Genomic DNA, 14153 nt, shown 5'->3' with positions numbered 1-14153 from the left:
TTTAGCACGATATTAGAGTAGGCATTCTTATTTCAAATCCTAACAATCTCTAGAGTTACTTTATTTTCTCAATTCAATTAAAACTCATGTTTCTTAAAATATTGAGTCCTGGCATAAAGAAAATTGTTAAATATAATTACCGAAAGGACGATTCTCTTGTTCCAATTATTGACTAGTTTGAGCTAGGGATCGATGCAAACGGATCCAGGTTGGTAGAGCTTCCGCCCCAATCCGCCCCACGGGACAGTAAATGAGAGAAAATAAACGGATTCGGGACGGAAAACGGGATAAATTTTACGATCCGAGACGGATTCGGGGCAAAAAACTGGAGAAATTTTGATCCGTTCCGAACCGCCCAGCCATGATCCACCCCGAATCCATCCAGAAAATTATTTATATTTTTTAAAAAATATTTCTAAAAAATAATATATTTATAAAAAAGTTCAAAATACAAATAAGCTGGTACTCTCATTTATAATGTATTTAAAATTTTTGAATTTTGTTTTGACTTATGGCTGATTTTTTTATTTTTATAATTAATATTATTAAATTATATATATAATATTTTTAAAAATTATTAATTTATATTTTATAAAAATATTAATAATATTATAATTTTATAAAAAATATTAGTTGGTGGGGCGGATTCGGGACGCCGGCGGAAGGCGGGTTACGAGGCGGGGCGAATTATAGAATGTATTTTTTAACCCGTCATGAATTCGGGGCGAGAGGCAGGACGGGATTTTGTTAGTAGGTACAAGAGGCAGGCCGAGACTCCCGTCTCTAGATCCGCCCCGTTTGCATCCCTAGTTTGAGCTTATATTTTTTGGTTGTTTTATATTAGAATAGAATTCTTTGGGACCAGAAAATGTATATTTTTTTGAATAAAAGATTGTTTGTAATCAATACATCTTGGTTGCATCGAAAATAACAAAATATTCTGAGTGAAGGTGCGGAGACTGAAAAATGTTCGAGGCAAAAACTCGATCTTTTGTAAATTGTAATTAATATCACGTCAAAACAACAAAATACATTAGTATATAACTTTTCCCCTCTTCTTTATTTGGAAAAAGTAAATTTTGTATAAGTATTTTGTTTTTTTTTTTAGCTTTTGATTTTTGTCAAAGTAAATATAATCTAATACTAGACTCCATCAGCAACTAAAAAATGCCACAAATTAATGCATGCCAGGAAAGGTAACTTAATATCATACAACAAAAACCAGATAAGTATAGTATTGAAGTTACATGCGTTGATATGTGAAGTTTCCTAGTCAATAGTCCAAAATCTGCATGTACAATTATGCACAAATTAACACACAGTATTAGTAAAACCAGCTTCGGAAAAATGATGTTTTCACACTAGTTTATAGTTTGAGTGGCATGCATGAAAACTTGTTTAGTCTCTACAATATAATCGACAAATTAAGAACCATTTTAGTCTTCCATATGAAGTACAAGCAAAAGATCGTGCATGGCCAAAAACTACAACTTTAATAATGATTGATGTAAAAAAAAAAAAAAAACTGCAACTGTGAGAGTGATTAATGTAACTCATAAGCTTTAATCTATTGATATAGATGATGAACTAAACGGAGCTAGAGGTATGAGAGGGAGTTTTATGTGCAAAACTATCTGTATCATTTTTTTCGATCCCACACCACTACATGCTATAATACTAATTTGCTTCAATCGTTCTATAAGACATCATAGTTAATTTGCTGATCATTAATGTATATTTACTGTGCTAATACTAGACACCCGAGTGATGATGAATGATAGAAACATCATGAACTCAAACAATATCGGCATGCACTAATGAACAGTAAACAATGTTCTATCCATGCAAGAACTAATTAAATAAGATAGCAAAATAAAAGGAGATTCATTAATTAGTTATACCGAGTTACAAAGATCATACATAAGTAGTACAATTATCAAGGCATGCATGAAGGATCAAAACTGTTTGTCTACATGCAATTATATGTTTAATTGCAGCTGCACAGCAACACTAGATCAGATATTAAAAATATGGTAACTACAAGGGAATAAACATATAAATGCAAACATTTCATCTCATAAACAAGATTGTTTGACCGCCCTCCTGCTTATCATGCTCTTAATTTTTTTTTTTTTTCCGGAGTACTTCATTCATGCAGCGAAAAAAAACATATCCAAAGATCACATAAATGTACCACATATAATATGCCAGGAAAAAGAATATAATTAAAAGGTAATGTACAGCAGATTATCTGAGTAATAGTAATGATCTTGCTGCATTCTAACTTTATAATTCTCTAATAATAAATTGGAAACATAGTAGTTGCTAATTAATCAAGAACAACTAGTTGTTCCTCACTTCAACAGAATGGAAAATTCTCATGGAATTATCATAGAAAAGATAACCATGAAATATAGAAACTACTTAGCAGCCAATTTTCCTCTGAAGAGGATGATCTCCTCTTCACATGTAAATACTTCTTCTTGTCCTTCTTCTTCACTGCTCGATCTCCACTGACAAATCCTCAGACCAACAAATATAGCACTCGATCTTGCATGTTATGTGACCGTTTGAATAATCATGGCTTTCTTCTACTATGAGGTCTTCTAATAATTTTTTGTTCTGAATAAAAGAGAGGAAAAAAAAAAAAAAAACTCTCTAGACTTTCTTCAAGTGCGCGACTTTTGCATGGATTAATTGCCAATGAATTAATGATCAATAGTAGGGTCTCTTAAACCAGAAGAGTATCAATCAAATAATAATGTGACATTCAACGAAATTCTGATCATTATGTGGAAAGTAAGCAATAACCAAATGGAATTCAAAAAAAAAAAAAAATCTTAAATTCTGAATCCATGCATGCAAGAAAAAATAAAAGATATCCAAATAACCAAATGAAACCCTACCCCTAACCCTACATAATAATTAAATTAAAAGAATTCATATAGCCTAATCTTTCTCTTCCTCCTTTTTTTTTTTGTTTTTGTTTTTTTAGAGATCAAACAGGTACGGATCCGCATCATCCCACAAGCAGGATGCCGCCGCAGCCACGTAATCGTCGTAACCCCAAACCGGCGACGCCGCCACCGGGAGCGGCGGCGGCTGCGGCGCCTCCTCCGCCGCCGCCGAGGCCGGAGCAGCGACGGAGGGGCACGAGAGCGAGAGGCTCGAGCTCACCGAGCCCGCTAGAGAAGTGATCTCCTCGCAGTTCACCCCCGCCACGTAGGACGGCTCCTGCGGCGGCGGCGGCGGTGTCTCGGTTGGGGCGGTTACTGCATGTGGGAAAATAGGGTTTGCAGTAAGAGGGTTACCACCTATGGTCGCAGTACTGGGGTGGGGATATAAGATGATGGGATTAAGATTGGTAGTGTAAGTGGGATTAGTGGGTGGTGGTGGTGGTGGTGGGTGGAAGAGTTGGAAAGGGAACCCCGAAGGGCGCGGTAAGATGGGGCGAAGCGTAGAAGACGAAGATGAGGATGCCGAGTACGATGACGGCGAAGAAGACGAAGCACTAGTAGAAGCACCAACAACAGAAGGAGAAGAAGAGGAAGATGGGGATGGGGACAAGGAAGTGGAGGAATTAGAGGAGGAGGAAGATGGAGCGATAATCTGGAGGTTGAGGTGGGCGCGGGGCCCGTGCCAGATGCGCGTGCGCTTCCGCGGCTCCCTGATCTCCGCCACCCACTTCCCCCAGCTGCGCTGCCGCACCCCCCTGTACCGGAACTTCCCATTGTCCGGGCCCCCCTTACCCTTCCCCTTCCCCTTCCCCTTCCCCCCCTTCCCCTCCTTCCTCCCCGAAGGACTCGGATTATTACTGGGAAGTGGGTGATACTGTTCTATTGGCTCTTGCGACTCGTGCTCACTTTCCATTTTTGGAAAAGAAGGGATAGATCGATGGAGAGAGAAAAAAGAGTTGTAGGAGAGAGGGAGAGGGGGAACAGGAAAAAGGGAGTACTGGATCGTCCAATTTTCTCTCTCTCCTCAAGTGTATATGTTTGGGCGACAAGGGCGGTGGTCAATAATAAGATGCGTGTCTATACACCGTGTAGGAGTGTGTTAAAGAGTGTGCAGATAAATGGGAGGAGTTGCATTAAAAAATGTGTTCTCACTTCTCAGACGCAATTCTGATACAGTGGATTCACACAGAGGAGGAAAAAATTGGAGAGAAAAGGACTGGGTTGGGAACTAAGTCGGTTTCTCATTGCATGGGTAATTAAATTCAGTGGGAACGATCGAACATCCCCATTTTATTTTATATTTATCTATAAATCTATATGAAGTCACAATACTTTCTGCCACGTGGCATGTTACCTTTAATTAATTCTCATAGCCAACTTTAAATCAAATCACATTCTTCTCTTCTCAACGCCCAACCCTTCACCTTCCTACTCCTCTAAATACATGTAGGGTGCAACATTTAATTACATACAACTTTAAATCCAACTTTAAATAAAACCACCTTCTCCTCTTCTCAACACCCAACTCACCTCCCCACTTCTCTAATTACATGCAAGGTGTAACATTTAATTATATGCACCATATTAATATTCTATCAATGAGTGAATTTTATAACTTTAATCCACTCTCCTCCTCGATAAATCTCCCACCCCTCTCTTTTGTAACTCTTTTACATACACCATAAAAAAATATATCATCGTCTAATCTCCTATTCTGCACTCATCTCCCTCTTTCTCTCATTGTGTTAACGAAGATGATGAGGAAGAAGAAGAAGAAGAAAAGCCTCTGAAGAATATTGTCTCCTTCGAGAAGCATCGTCCCGCGAAGACGAACCGCGGCCCATATAAGTGCCCGCTGAGCTGGTCCGCACGGGAGCCCTTACCATGTGAATTTAGTCATATAAATTAGTTGTGCTTAATATAGTATAGCTTCCTATATATCAATAAACTGTAAATATAAATTTTATTAAAATTTTTAAATTTTGCTTCTATTATCTACCCGGTGCATCGCGTGGGTCTCTACACTAGTTATTACTAAATTAGAACTAACATTCTTAAATAAATATTACTGATGAATCAATATTTTTATATAATAATAATAACTAGTCTAATATATTATATATATTGTATGGTTAATGGAAAGGAATGATTTTTTTAATATATCATAAAATTCTTGTCTATATGCTAGTATCATATATATATATATTGAACTAGAATACTCTCAAAAATATCAAATGGTTAGTATTTTTGAGTTTTTAATCTTTGGATGGAAAAATATAAGGTAGGAATGATGGTGGCAGGTGGTGGTAGATGGAATAGTATTTGATCCAAAGACTATTAGTAATCAAGGAGTAGATTTAAGAACTAAAAATCTAGAAGCATCAAGAAGGTAATACTTCTAAAAGTATTCTAACCCAATATATATATATAGAATTAGGCTACTATACTATCTACAGTACCGGAGCTCTCATACTATAGTGTTGTTTTCGATTTAAGGGTGTTCAAATTAACGATCCACATCGTTAAATATAATCTAGGATATATGAAGTTTTTTAGAAATAAAATTTTAGTTTTTTTCGACATCATTTACTTAGTAAATGAATTATGTCAAAATGGACGGTGAAAATTGAATAATTTTTAAAATTTGAGTATAGGACTTTTAAATTCAAGATCAAGAATGTTAACCTTAATCTAGATAGTTTAAAGTATTTTCTATCAAAATTTGAAAAAAATTAGATTCTTTTACACCGTTAAACTCCAAACTCGCCATAGTAGCCATTGAAAGTTGACAATTTTGAATTGGTTTGATCATAAAGTAACTATATCAAAAAAAATATAAAATTTTATTTCTAAAAACTTTAAATACGTACCTTAGATCAGTTTTAACTGTATGGATCGTTGATTTGAACACCCTAAGATCGAAAACGAGACTATAGTACCGGAGCCCCGGTACCATAGATAGTATAGAAGACTAGCTATATATATATATATATATATATATATATATATATATATATATTTCAAAACTGCTCTCTTTCATCTCCCAACCTCTAAAACCCCTCATCTTCAAAACCGTTCCCTCCTTATCTCCCAATAAAACCACAATTGAATGCATATAATTGCACAAAACTATTCCCTCTCATCTCCCAACCTCCAAAACCCCTCATCTTCCAAAACCGTTCCCTCCTCATCTCCCAATAAAACCATAATTGAATGCATGTATTTCAACAAAATTTTGTAGGATTATTGATCTTCCACCTGTTGAATTGAGAGCGCAATAGAATAGAAAGTTCGATTCCTTATAGCTCTACTTCTAGCAGCAGTTTCTTTTTTCGTTTTTCACATTTAATCTGTTGTTCGCTTGGAGCTTAGGAAAGCATTTTTAGGTGTTTTTTTTTTAATTTTTGGCACATTTTTTGTTTGTTTTAATTCGTTCTAACTTCTCGAAAAGTTTCCTTTTGTTTCAGAAAGATGATTCTTTTTTGTCTTAAATGTTTAGAATATTTGTCCCAATATTATTATAGGGATTTTTTCTCTTGAGAAGCTTATTCAAGGAGCTTTTTATTATTGATTTTATTGTTGGTTTCTATATTTTCTCTCTTAAATACAAGCCGACACTAATGTGACACTGATAATATTGGATTATTATCATAGTGTATTATACAATAATTAAAATATCGCATCGATGTCGCACATGATATATATATATATAGAGTTGAGCTAGAATACTCTCGATAGTAAACGGGGCCGTTTACTATCGAGTTGTTTTCGATGATAGAGCTTCCAAATTGACGATCGGTTCCGTTGAACATGATCTATATCACTTGAAGTGCTTAGAAATCAATTTTCAAATTTTTTCGACATCATTTGCCTAATGATCAAAGGGTTTAAAAATTTGTANTTTTTTTTATAATATCTATGTAATAATTTTTCTTCTCATATAATTCTTACTTTTTTTTCGGTTTCTTTTATTATTTTTTGTTGAGTTGTGATTCCATTTTAAATATTTTTTAATGTATTTTTTATATTATTAAGTATAATCAAATATAGTTATTTTTTTTCTTCTTTACATTCATATTTATTTATTTAATTTATAAATTTTTATTAAAATATTTTTTTTCGCTTTACTAACTTACGAGTAATATTATTTGAGAAAATATATATTTTTAGTAACATATAAAAGCATTTGCTCGAGTTTTAATTGGACTACTCTTCTTGCTGGTCACGTGCATGCGCGCTCTGTTGGCAAGCTTGCTTGGTTGGTAAGGCTCAAAAAAAATCTTAGTTGGGAAGAAAAGTGCATGACAAATAATAAGCACCTTTCGATCGAAACAATATTTAATAAGCTCCTCTCGGCTATTTGGTCATTTCCTACGGATTATTTATGTCACGTTTAATTAACTGACCACGCTTATATCTCGGTTTATTCTTTCTCAAACAGTATTGTACTGTTGAAAGCAACTAATTAAATGTATTTTGTCATTATTATTCATTATATATATAGACTCACAGTCTTGTAATAATGCAATGAAACTTTGCGAAATATATACTCCAAACAATTACAAAACTAATTAAAGAAGATCATTGTTTCTTAAATATCTCTAAGTTCAAAAAAAATTGAGAACAAACAAATTTAGTTAGAATATGCAGTTCCGTGAACACATAATTATCAAATTATAATTGTAAATAAGTAAAATTTTACTGTATCTCACAGGAATTACTTCTTACTCATTGAGAGGGTGTTACAACTCGTTATCTAAGAGTAATTATATTTACTAATATTTATGTTAGATATGACTCGAAATCTATTATCGACTTAGGTTCGGATTTACGACTCGCCCGTGATTTTTTTCCTACAACAAATTTTTTACGTAAATCTGTGTGTGTTATATTTATTTTTTACTTGTGATTTGAGTTTTTTGTATTCACCATTTTTCGTTTTTCGTGCGTTTGTCGTAACAATTTACGTGAATTAAGTTGCGATGGATAGATCGAGAAATGGGACATGCATGAGAGAGGGCGATGCATGAGCTGCGTGGTATAATAGAGGAGAGAGAAATTAAGCATTGGGAATAAGCGAGAGGTTCTCTTTTTTGAAAGAGAGCACAGAGCAGAATCCAAAAAGACTTTTTCTCTGACATAACAATAATAATAATAATTAAACCAACCTTAGAAACTGTTACTGAAACGTGCTTTCCAACTAGCCTCCTGAAATCAGGAGAACGCTCAATATATTTTTAACTTTAAAAAATTTTACTATAAAAAACGGTTGATAAGTACGGTATGTTGCCCCCATTGGATTTTAGCAATTTATTAGGGAACTGTAAGCATTATGAAATAGAGTCTATACGCAACACCAATTTACCCCCCAAAAAAATAACAATAAATTGCTTCGACTCGTTAAATTTGAACCATTTTCCTGCACTCCAACGGAGAAGCCTATATATGACTTCCATGCTTCTCTGCTGATAGTTACAATTATAATTTTTTAATATTAAAAAAAAATATTAAAGCACCTTTTTTTTAATTTTATAATATAAAAATAATATTTTTCTCGGTTAAAAACGGGAGTATCCAAACATAGACTTTGCAAAGTGAGACACTTAAGAAAAGCCCATCTTGTCGTGCCTTGGTGGGTTGGGCTTTAGTGTTCGGGCCTGTTTGATCTATTTGGCCCATGAACAGATTCGGCGTTAAGCCGTTAACCACACCACATCGAGATTTGGTCCCATAGTCTCAGGGATTACTGGGCCGGGCGATATGTTGATGCACCTTCATCAAGCTCAACCTTGTGTTGATAAGTCTATTTTCCATAATTTTAGTTTTTTATTATCCATTAAAGGAAAGGTTTCACTTTTGAAAGGGTTTTTTTTTTTTTTCTTTTTTTTTTTTTGAAAGAGAAAGATAGCAAGTTATCTACTTAGTTCATATTTTATAGAAATGAACATAGCTAGATATGTTAAACAACTAGGTTTTGATCTTTGAATCTTGAATACCAACTATCAAGCCATTAGTCAATTGCTCTAACTCCGATCTGCAATTTAACTTACATATCAAATACGTGAAGGGGTCATACTATGAGAGAACCAGCTGGTCTGTTGATTGCGCATTAACTGGTTTAATGTTAGCAAATCTTGTTTTGCAAAGCAAAACAAGAGACTCCATTATTTCGCTACGAAAATTGGCAAAGTTTCGTAATCAAAAGTATGTAAGCTCCAACATTTCAATATGCGCACACATTAAGTTATTGATAACTAAGGCCTATTTTCACTCACCACAACTCCTTGGGCTTCGATGAACAACCATGATATGCAAAATAAAATCCTATTGTTCACTGGAATGCATATGACAAATTGATAAGAAATGGATACTGCTTCCCTTATTATTATTATTATTTTTTATCACACTTGATCACATAGAGGGAAATTTTGCTGCTTTTCTCTGACATTAACTCTTCAACTTACCTGTTCGGACCATTATGTTACAACAGACATAGTACTTCAGATCCAACAGAATAGAAAAGAAATCGCATACCGACAGCAATCTTTTTTAATGTGGTTTAGCATTTTAATCTAAGTGCGCATTTGGTTCGCACTATGAAAGATTACTTGAAGTAAAATAATATCCGAGAATCTTATTCCTATTCATCTTATTACTAGAAATATAGTATTTCAGTATTTGGTTCACACGATCATATTATTTAGTCAATATTATTTAAAATTAAGAAAAATATATAATTAATTTATTTATTTTTTAATTAATTTTAAATAATACTATAAAAAAATTTTAATATCTTTTAGAAAAGAGAGAGAATATAGATTAGAAAAAAAAAAGTATAATTAAAGAAATAGGAAAAAAAATAGAGTCGAGATTAGAAAGAATGAGAGGGTTGAGATTTTAAAAAAGAGGGGGAGAAATAGCTTAGTTTAGAAAGAGAAAAAGATTTGAAGTTTAGAGAGGAAAAGATAAGTTTAGAGAGAGATATGAGGTTAGAGTGTAAAAAAAAATAATACCAACTAGCCGGCAGGTAAGAGATTAGACATATTATAATTACACCAATCTATTAATATAAAAATACCCATCCTCCCTAAAAAAAAAAGAGATTAGTACTTTAGAATGCATCTTATTCCCAAGTAAATCTAATATTACCATCTAGATTACTTAGTGTGTTAGTCAAACACCGTCATATTTTTTTATTTCTATTGGATTATTAGAAATCGATAGCGCGAACCAAACCCTAACCCTAAGGATCATCTTTTTCTGGTGCTTAAACTGAACACCATCTCAGAGACAACAACTCGAGATTTCACATGAATGGCCAATAATAAATAGAAGCATCAAAATGCGAATTGATGCGGGAAAAGGTGAAATGCTTTGCTAAGTACCTCAAGGCACACCATTTGAAGGCCACTGATTTTCAAGGTAGCACAACTCGAGAACATGGGAACCTGAAATAACTGTTGAGATATTGATGTTGAAATCAGCTCCACATCAAAATGGTTAAAAATTGAATGTACAAACTGACTCCAAAAGTCATGCACAAAGATTGATATTGACAAATTTCACAAAATTTTTACATCTAATGTGTATTTTTTTATACTAGAAAATTCGATGGATTATGATACTAGAAACTTGCTGACAACAAAAAAACAGAGCTTGTTTTGGCTCTCGCAGTGCCTACAATTTCTGCTTCTTACCACGCTTGCTATCTCTGATATGTTTTCTTTACAGGTTTGTATGGCCATCTGATATGATTTCAGCAGAACCAAAATTTAAACAAGGTTAGCAAGGAGATATGCCGATGTTTTTGTACGAACATCATCAACCTTTTCGAATCAAAAGGAAGGCAACAAGGAAACCATTGAGCTCACAGAATAGCGCCAGACAACATTGTACTTTATAAACCAATCATTTTTTCATGACCAGTAAGAGTCAAAGATAATGAAACTTTGTACAGTGATTTCATGGCTCCTCAAAGGCGTGGTCGGCATACTCCTCCCCTACGCCACCTACGGTGCCATTAGGAACTCTGTGAGTGCTCGTAGCACTTGAATACGGTGCATACACTGAAACCGGACTGCCACGAGAATGCCTGTTTCGTGCAATTGTACTGCTTCTTGTAGCTTTTGCACGAGCCTTCCGACCCTGAATTCCCATAAGAGATTCAAAATCACATAAATTAGATTTCTTTGTATGGTTGATAATATACATTACGTTTAACAAGACGATCAAAATCAGAAGCATATTCCTAATGGCAGAAATCGTCAATCTATGTAGCAGATGAGGAAAAAACACTTCTGCTTTCTTAATAATCCATGATCAAAACCAAGTTAGAGAAGAAAAGATAATATGGTAAACTAAGAAACAAGCAAATCGTTCTACGTAGCTAAAAAGCGCCTGTTTGTCCTGGCTTCTAAAGGCCCCATCCACTTGAGAAAACGAAATCAAGATTTTGGCAAATGAAAATACTCGAGCTTCTCTGTGACACCACTAAAGCTACATGAGCTTCAGAGCTCCAAAAGTAAAAGCTTAAATTTAAAGCTTTTACTTCTAGCTGGAAGAAGCTATTAAGGAGTGTTCGTGCGCATTTGGCCTCGTATTATGGACAATTTCAACGCCGAGAAACTCGAGATCTTCCAGTTACGAGTAAAAAGCTGAAATGAGTTTCTAGCTTCTTTCAACCTTTCCCATGCATTTCTCCAAGTGCGGAGCGAAACGCCCGGCCACGATGGGCCGGCCGCAGTTCATGCACTCGAAGATCTCGCTGGCGATAGCAGGATGCGTCTGGCCGAATATGTCGACCACATTCTTGCCATTTGCTTCCCCGCCACTACTCTGATCGGCCACGCGAGCCTGCACCGACCGCCGCAGCTCCTCCTCCTCCTCTTCCAGATTCCGGTCAAGGCCCAGCCGCGCAATTCGGTGACATTCCGAAGCAACGTCAGCTATAATGCAATCGAGAAGATCATCGAAGCAATCCGAAGCTTGCTGCACATAAATTCCAATACAAAATAATCAAAAAAAGAAAAGAAAAGAAAAGAAAACACACACACACACACAAATGTAATCCTTATAATTGCAATTAATTCATTTGAAATTACACCTGAGATCTTGGAGATGACATATTTCAGATCAATCAAGGAGAGAACTTGATCCGAATCGTCCTGTTGTAATAAAAAATAACTACAAAAAAAAAAAGAAAAGAAAGGGGAAAGAAGAGGCTCGAAATTACATAGTTAAACAAGAAACGATTGAGTGATTAATAGGAATTTGAAATGAATGGATGAATCTAACCTTTTTGTTTACTTCGAAATTGGGAGTTTGGTGGATTCGTGAGTTTAGAGCAGAAATTAGGGCTAGAAATAGAATGGGGGATTCGTAGGTGGGCGATAGAGCTCGTCGTGATTCTTCTTCGAAGCATCGGGGTTTAGAGCTACGGGTGAGATCGGTCCGGAGTTAACCGGACCGGGCAAAATCCGAACCGGTCCCGAAACCTCTTCTATCATGAATTCCGGTTCCGGCTCCAACCGGTTCAAACCGGCATTGCAAGCCTATTAACCAGTTTTTTAACCGCGCGGTTTGATTAATCATTCCAAATTATTTTCTAAACAAAAAAAAAACCATAGAAATAAAAATAAAATAAATCATAAGATATGTGAATAGGGATGTCAATGGGTATGGATATCCGAAATATTATCCGAACCCGAACCCGAACAGGGCGGGTTTATCCGAGCGAAACGGGTATGAATTCGGTTACGGGTATAGAAAATAAAAACCCGACGGATATGGATACGGGTATGGATTTTGTATTTACCCGACCCGAATCCGAACCCGACCCGAACCCGAAGCCAAACCCGAATAAATTATATATATACATACTTTATTTTTATTTATTTATATAATATATAAAATATTTAATAATTTTTTATTTTTTAGATTTTTATTTAACGGTATAGATTTTTAAAATCCGTCGGGTCCTGATCCGGGTACGGGTTTCGGGTTTTTGATCGGATACGGATATGGGTATGGATTTTTATAACCCGCCTGGTTCGGATTCGGATACGGATTTTAATTTAGTTTTCGGGTTCGGGTTCGGGTATTTAAAAACCCGACTTGAACCCGAGACATCCCTATATGTGAACCTAACCTCGTTAAGCTCGGTTCGTACTTTTGGTTCAGAATCGGGCTCAGCTCTAGTTGGAGATGAGTAAATTGCACGCTAAATTTTGAATAAGTCGTCGGAATTTAACCACCATAATCTAATTTAGATTTTTTTTTTTTATTACATAAGATTTGCCCCAATTAACATCTAAAATATTTAAATTAGTTCAGATTTTTTTTTTATTTTATTTTTTGCATTTGATAAAAAATACTCCATCTTTATAGCGAGAGGGTTAGAGAGAAAAGCAGATAAACGAGAGGTGAATTTATGGTAAAATTACATAGAATTGATATTATTGTGTTTTTAGTTATATTTCTACAAAAGAAGTTTCCAAACATGAAAAAAAAGTTTTACAGATTATTTTAAAATTCTCTCATATCAAAAGGGTTAATTGCATATAGGTTCCCGAAAATATAGTGAATTGCAGATATATTTTTGAGAAGTTTAATTTTCAAATGTTATCTCTACAAAAGTCATAATATTTTCAGATATTCTGTTGTTAGGATCCATTAGAGAAATTTAATTTACCACAGTTAAAATAATTAATCATGATTAATTAATAAGGTGAATTGATAATTTTATCTATCTTCCTCTTCTTCTTCCTTTTCCTCTGCTGCTTGTCAGAGTAGTCGTCGTCCTCGTTGCCGGCGAGAGAGGAGATGCGGCGGGCGATCGCGGCGGAGGAGGATCGGGCGGTGCTCCTCGTGGGAGATCGACGCGGATCTTGCCATCCTCACAGGCACCTCCGGCTGAGGTAACTACGGCGGCGGCCGGACAACGGCCTCTGTTGCCTCCTTCTTCTTCTTCATATCCTCCTTTTCTCCTCTTTTTTCTTCTCTGCCGTTGTTGTCGATGATCCGATCGTCATGCCTATATGGGCCATCGTCATGAGCACTTCCGACAGTATCGGCCGCACTTTCGCCTTCCGCCTTGCCGCTGTGGGCCTCAACCTTATCCTCATTCCGCGCAACTTTGACAAGCTCCGCGACATCACAGCCGCCGTCTCCGTCTGCTCCGGCAGCCTGAGAAGGAAG

At 35.6% G+C, this 14153-nt stretch overlaps 2 protein-coding genes across 2 annotated transcripts; both read right to left on the bottom strand.

Moving 5' to 3' along the window:
* LOC109709135 (ethylene-responsive transcription factor ABI4-like) lies at positions 2992-3870 on the bottom strand. The gene has a single exon (XM_020231201.1). The coding sequence runs from the start codon at positions 3868-3870 to the stop codon at positions 2992-2994; it is 879 nt and encodes a 292-aa protein (XP_020086790.1).
* Positions 10818-12370, bottom strand: LOC109709458 (SAGA-associated factor 11 homolog). Its single transcript, XM_020231712.1, has 4 exons — positions 12252-12370; positions 12061-12140; positions 11640-11945; positions 10818-11102 (listed from the first exon to the last, which is right to left on the bottom strand). Exons 2-4 carry the CDS (start codon positions 12079-12081, stop codon positions 10920-10922), a joined length of 510 nt encoding a protein of 169 aa, XP_020087301.1. The 5' UTR covers positions 12082-12140; positions 12252-12370; the 3' UTR covers positions 10818-10919.

The sequence above is a fragment of the Ananas comosus genome, linkage group 4 (assembly GCF_001540865.1).
Source record: "Ananas comosus cultivar F153 linkage group 4, ASM154086v1, whole genome shotgun sequence".
In the NCBI taxonomy this organism is placed as follows: Eukaryota; Viridiplantae; Streptophyta; class Magnoliopsida; order Poales; family Bromeliaceae; genus Ananas; species Ananas comosus.
Note: the sequence above shows the minus strand (reverse complement) of the source record. Positions and strands in the feature narration are given on the sequence as shown.

What these genes read in the sequence shown, in the direction of transcription:
- LOC109709135 (XM_020231201.1), bottom strand. Translation starts at nt 3,870, where the DNA reads ATGGAAAGTGAGCACGAGTCGCAAGAGCCAATAGAACAGTATCACCCA.
- LOC109709458 (XM_020231712.1), bottom strand. Translation starts at nt 12,081, where the DNA reads ATGTCATCTCCAAGATCTCAG. An exon ending in TGTCATCTCCAAGATCTCAG is followed by an intron (nt 11,946 to 12,060) that starts GTGTAATTTCAA and finishes ATTTATGTGCAG; the next exon opens with CAAGCTTCGGATTGCTTCGA. An exon ending in TGGAGAAATGCATGGGAAAG is followed by an intron (nt 11,103 to 11,639) that starts GTTGAAAGAAGC and finishes ATGGGAATTCAG; the next exon opens with GGTCGGAAGGCTCGTGCAAA.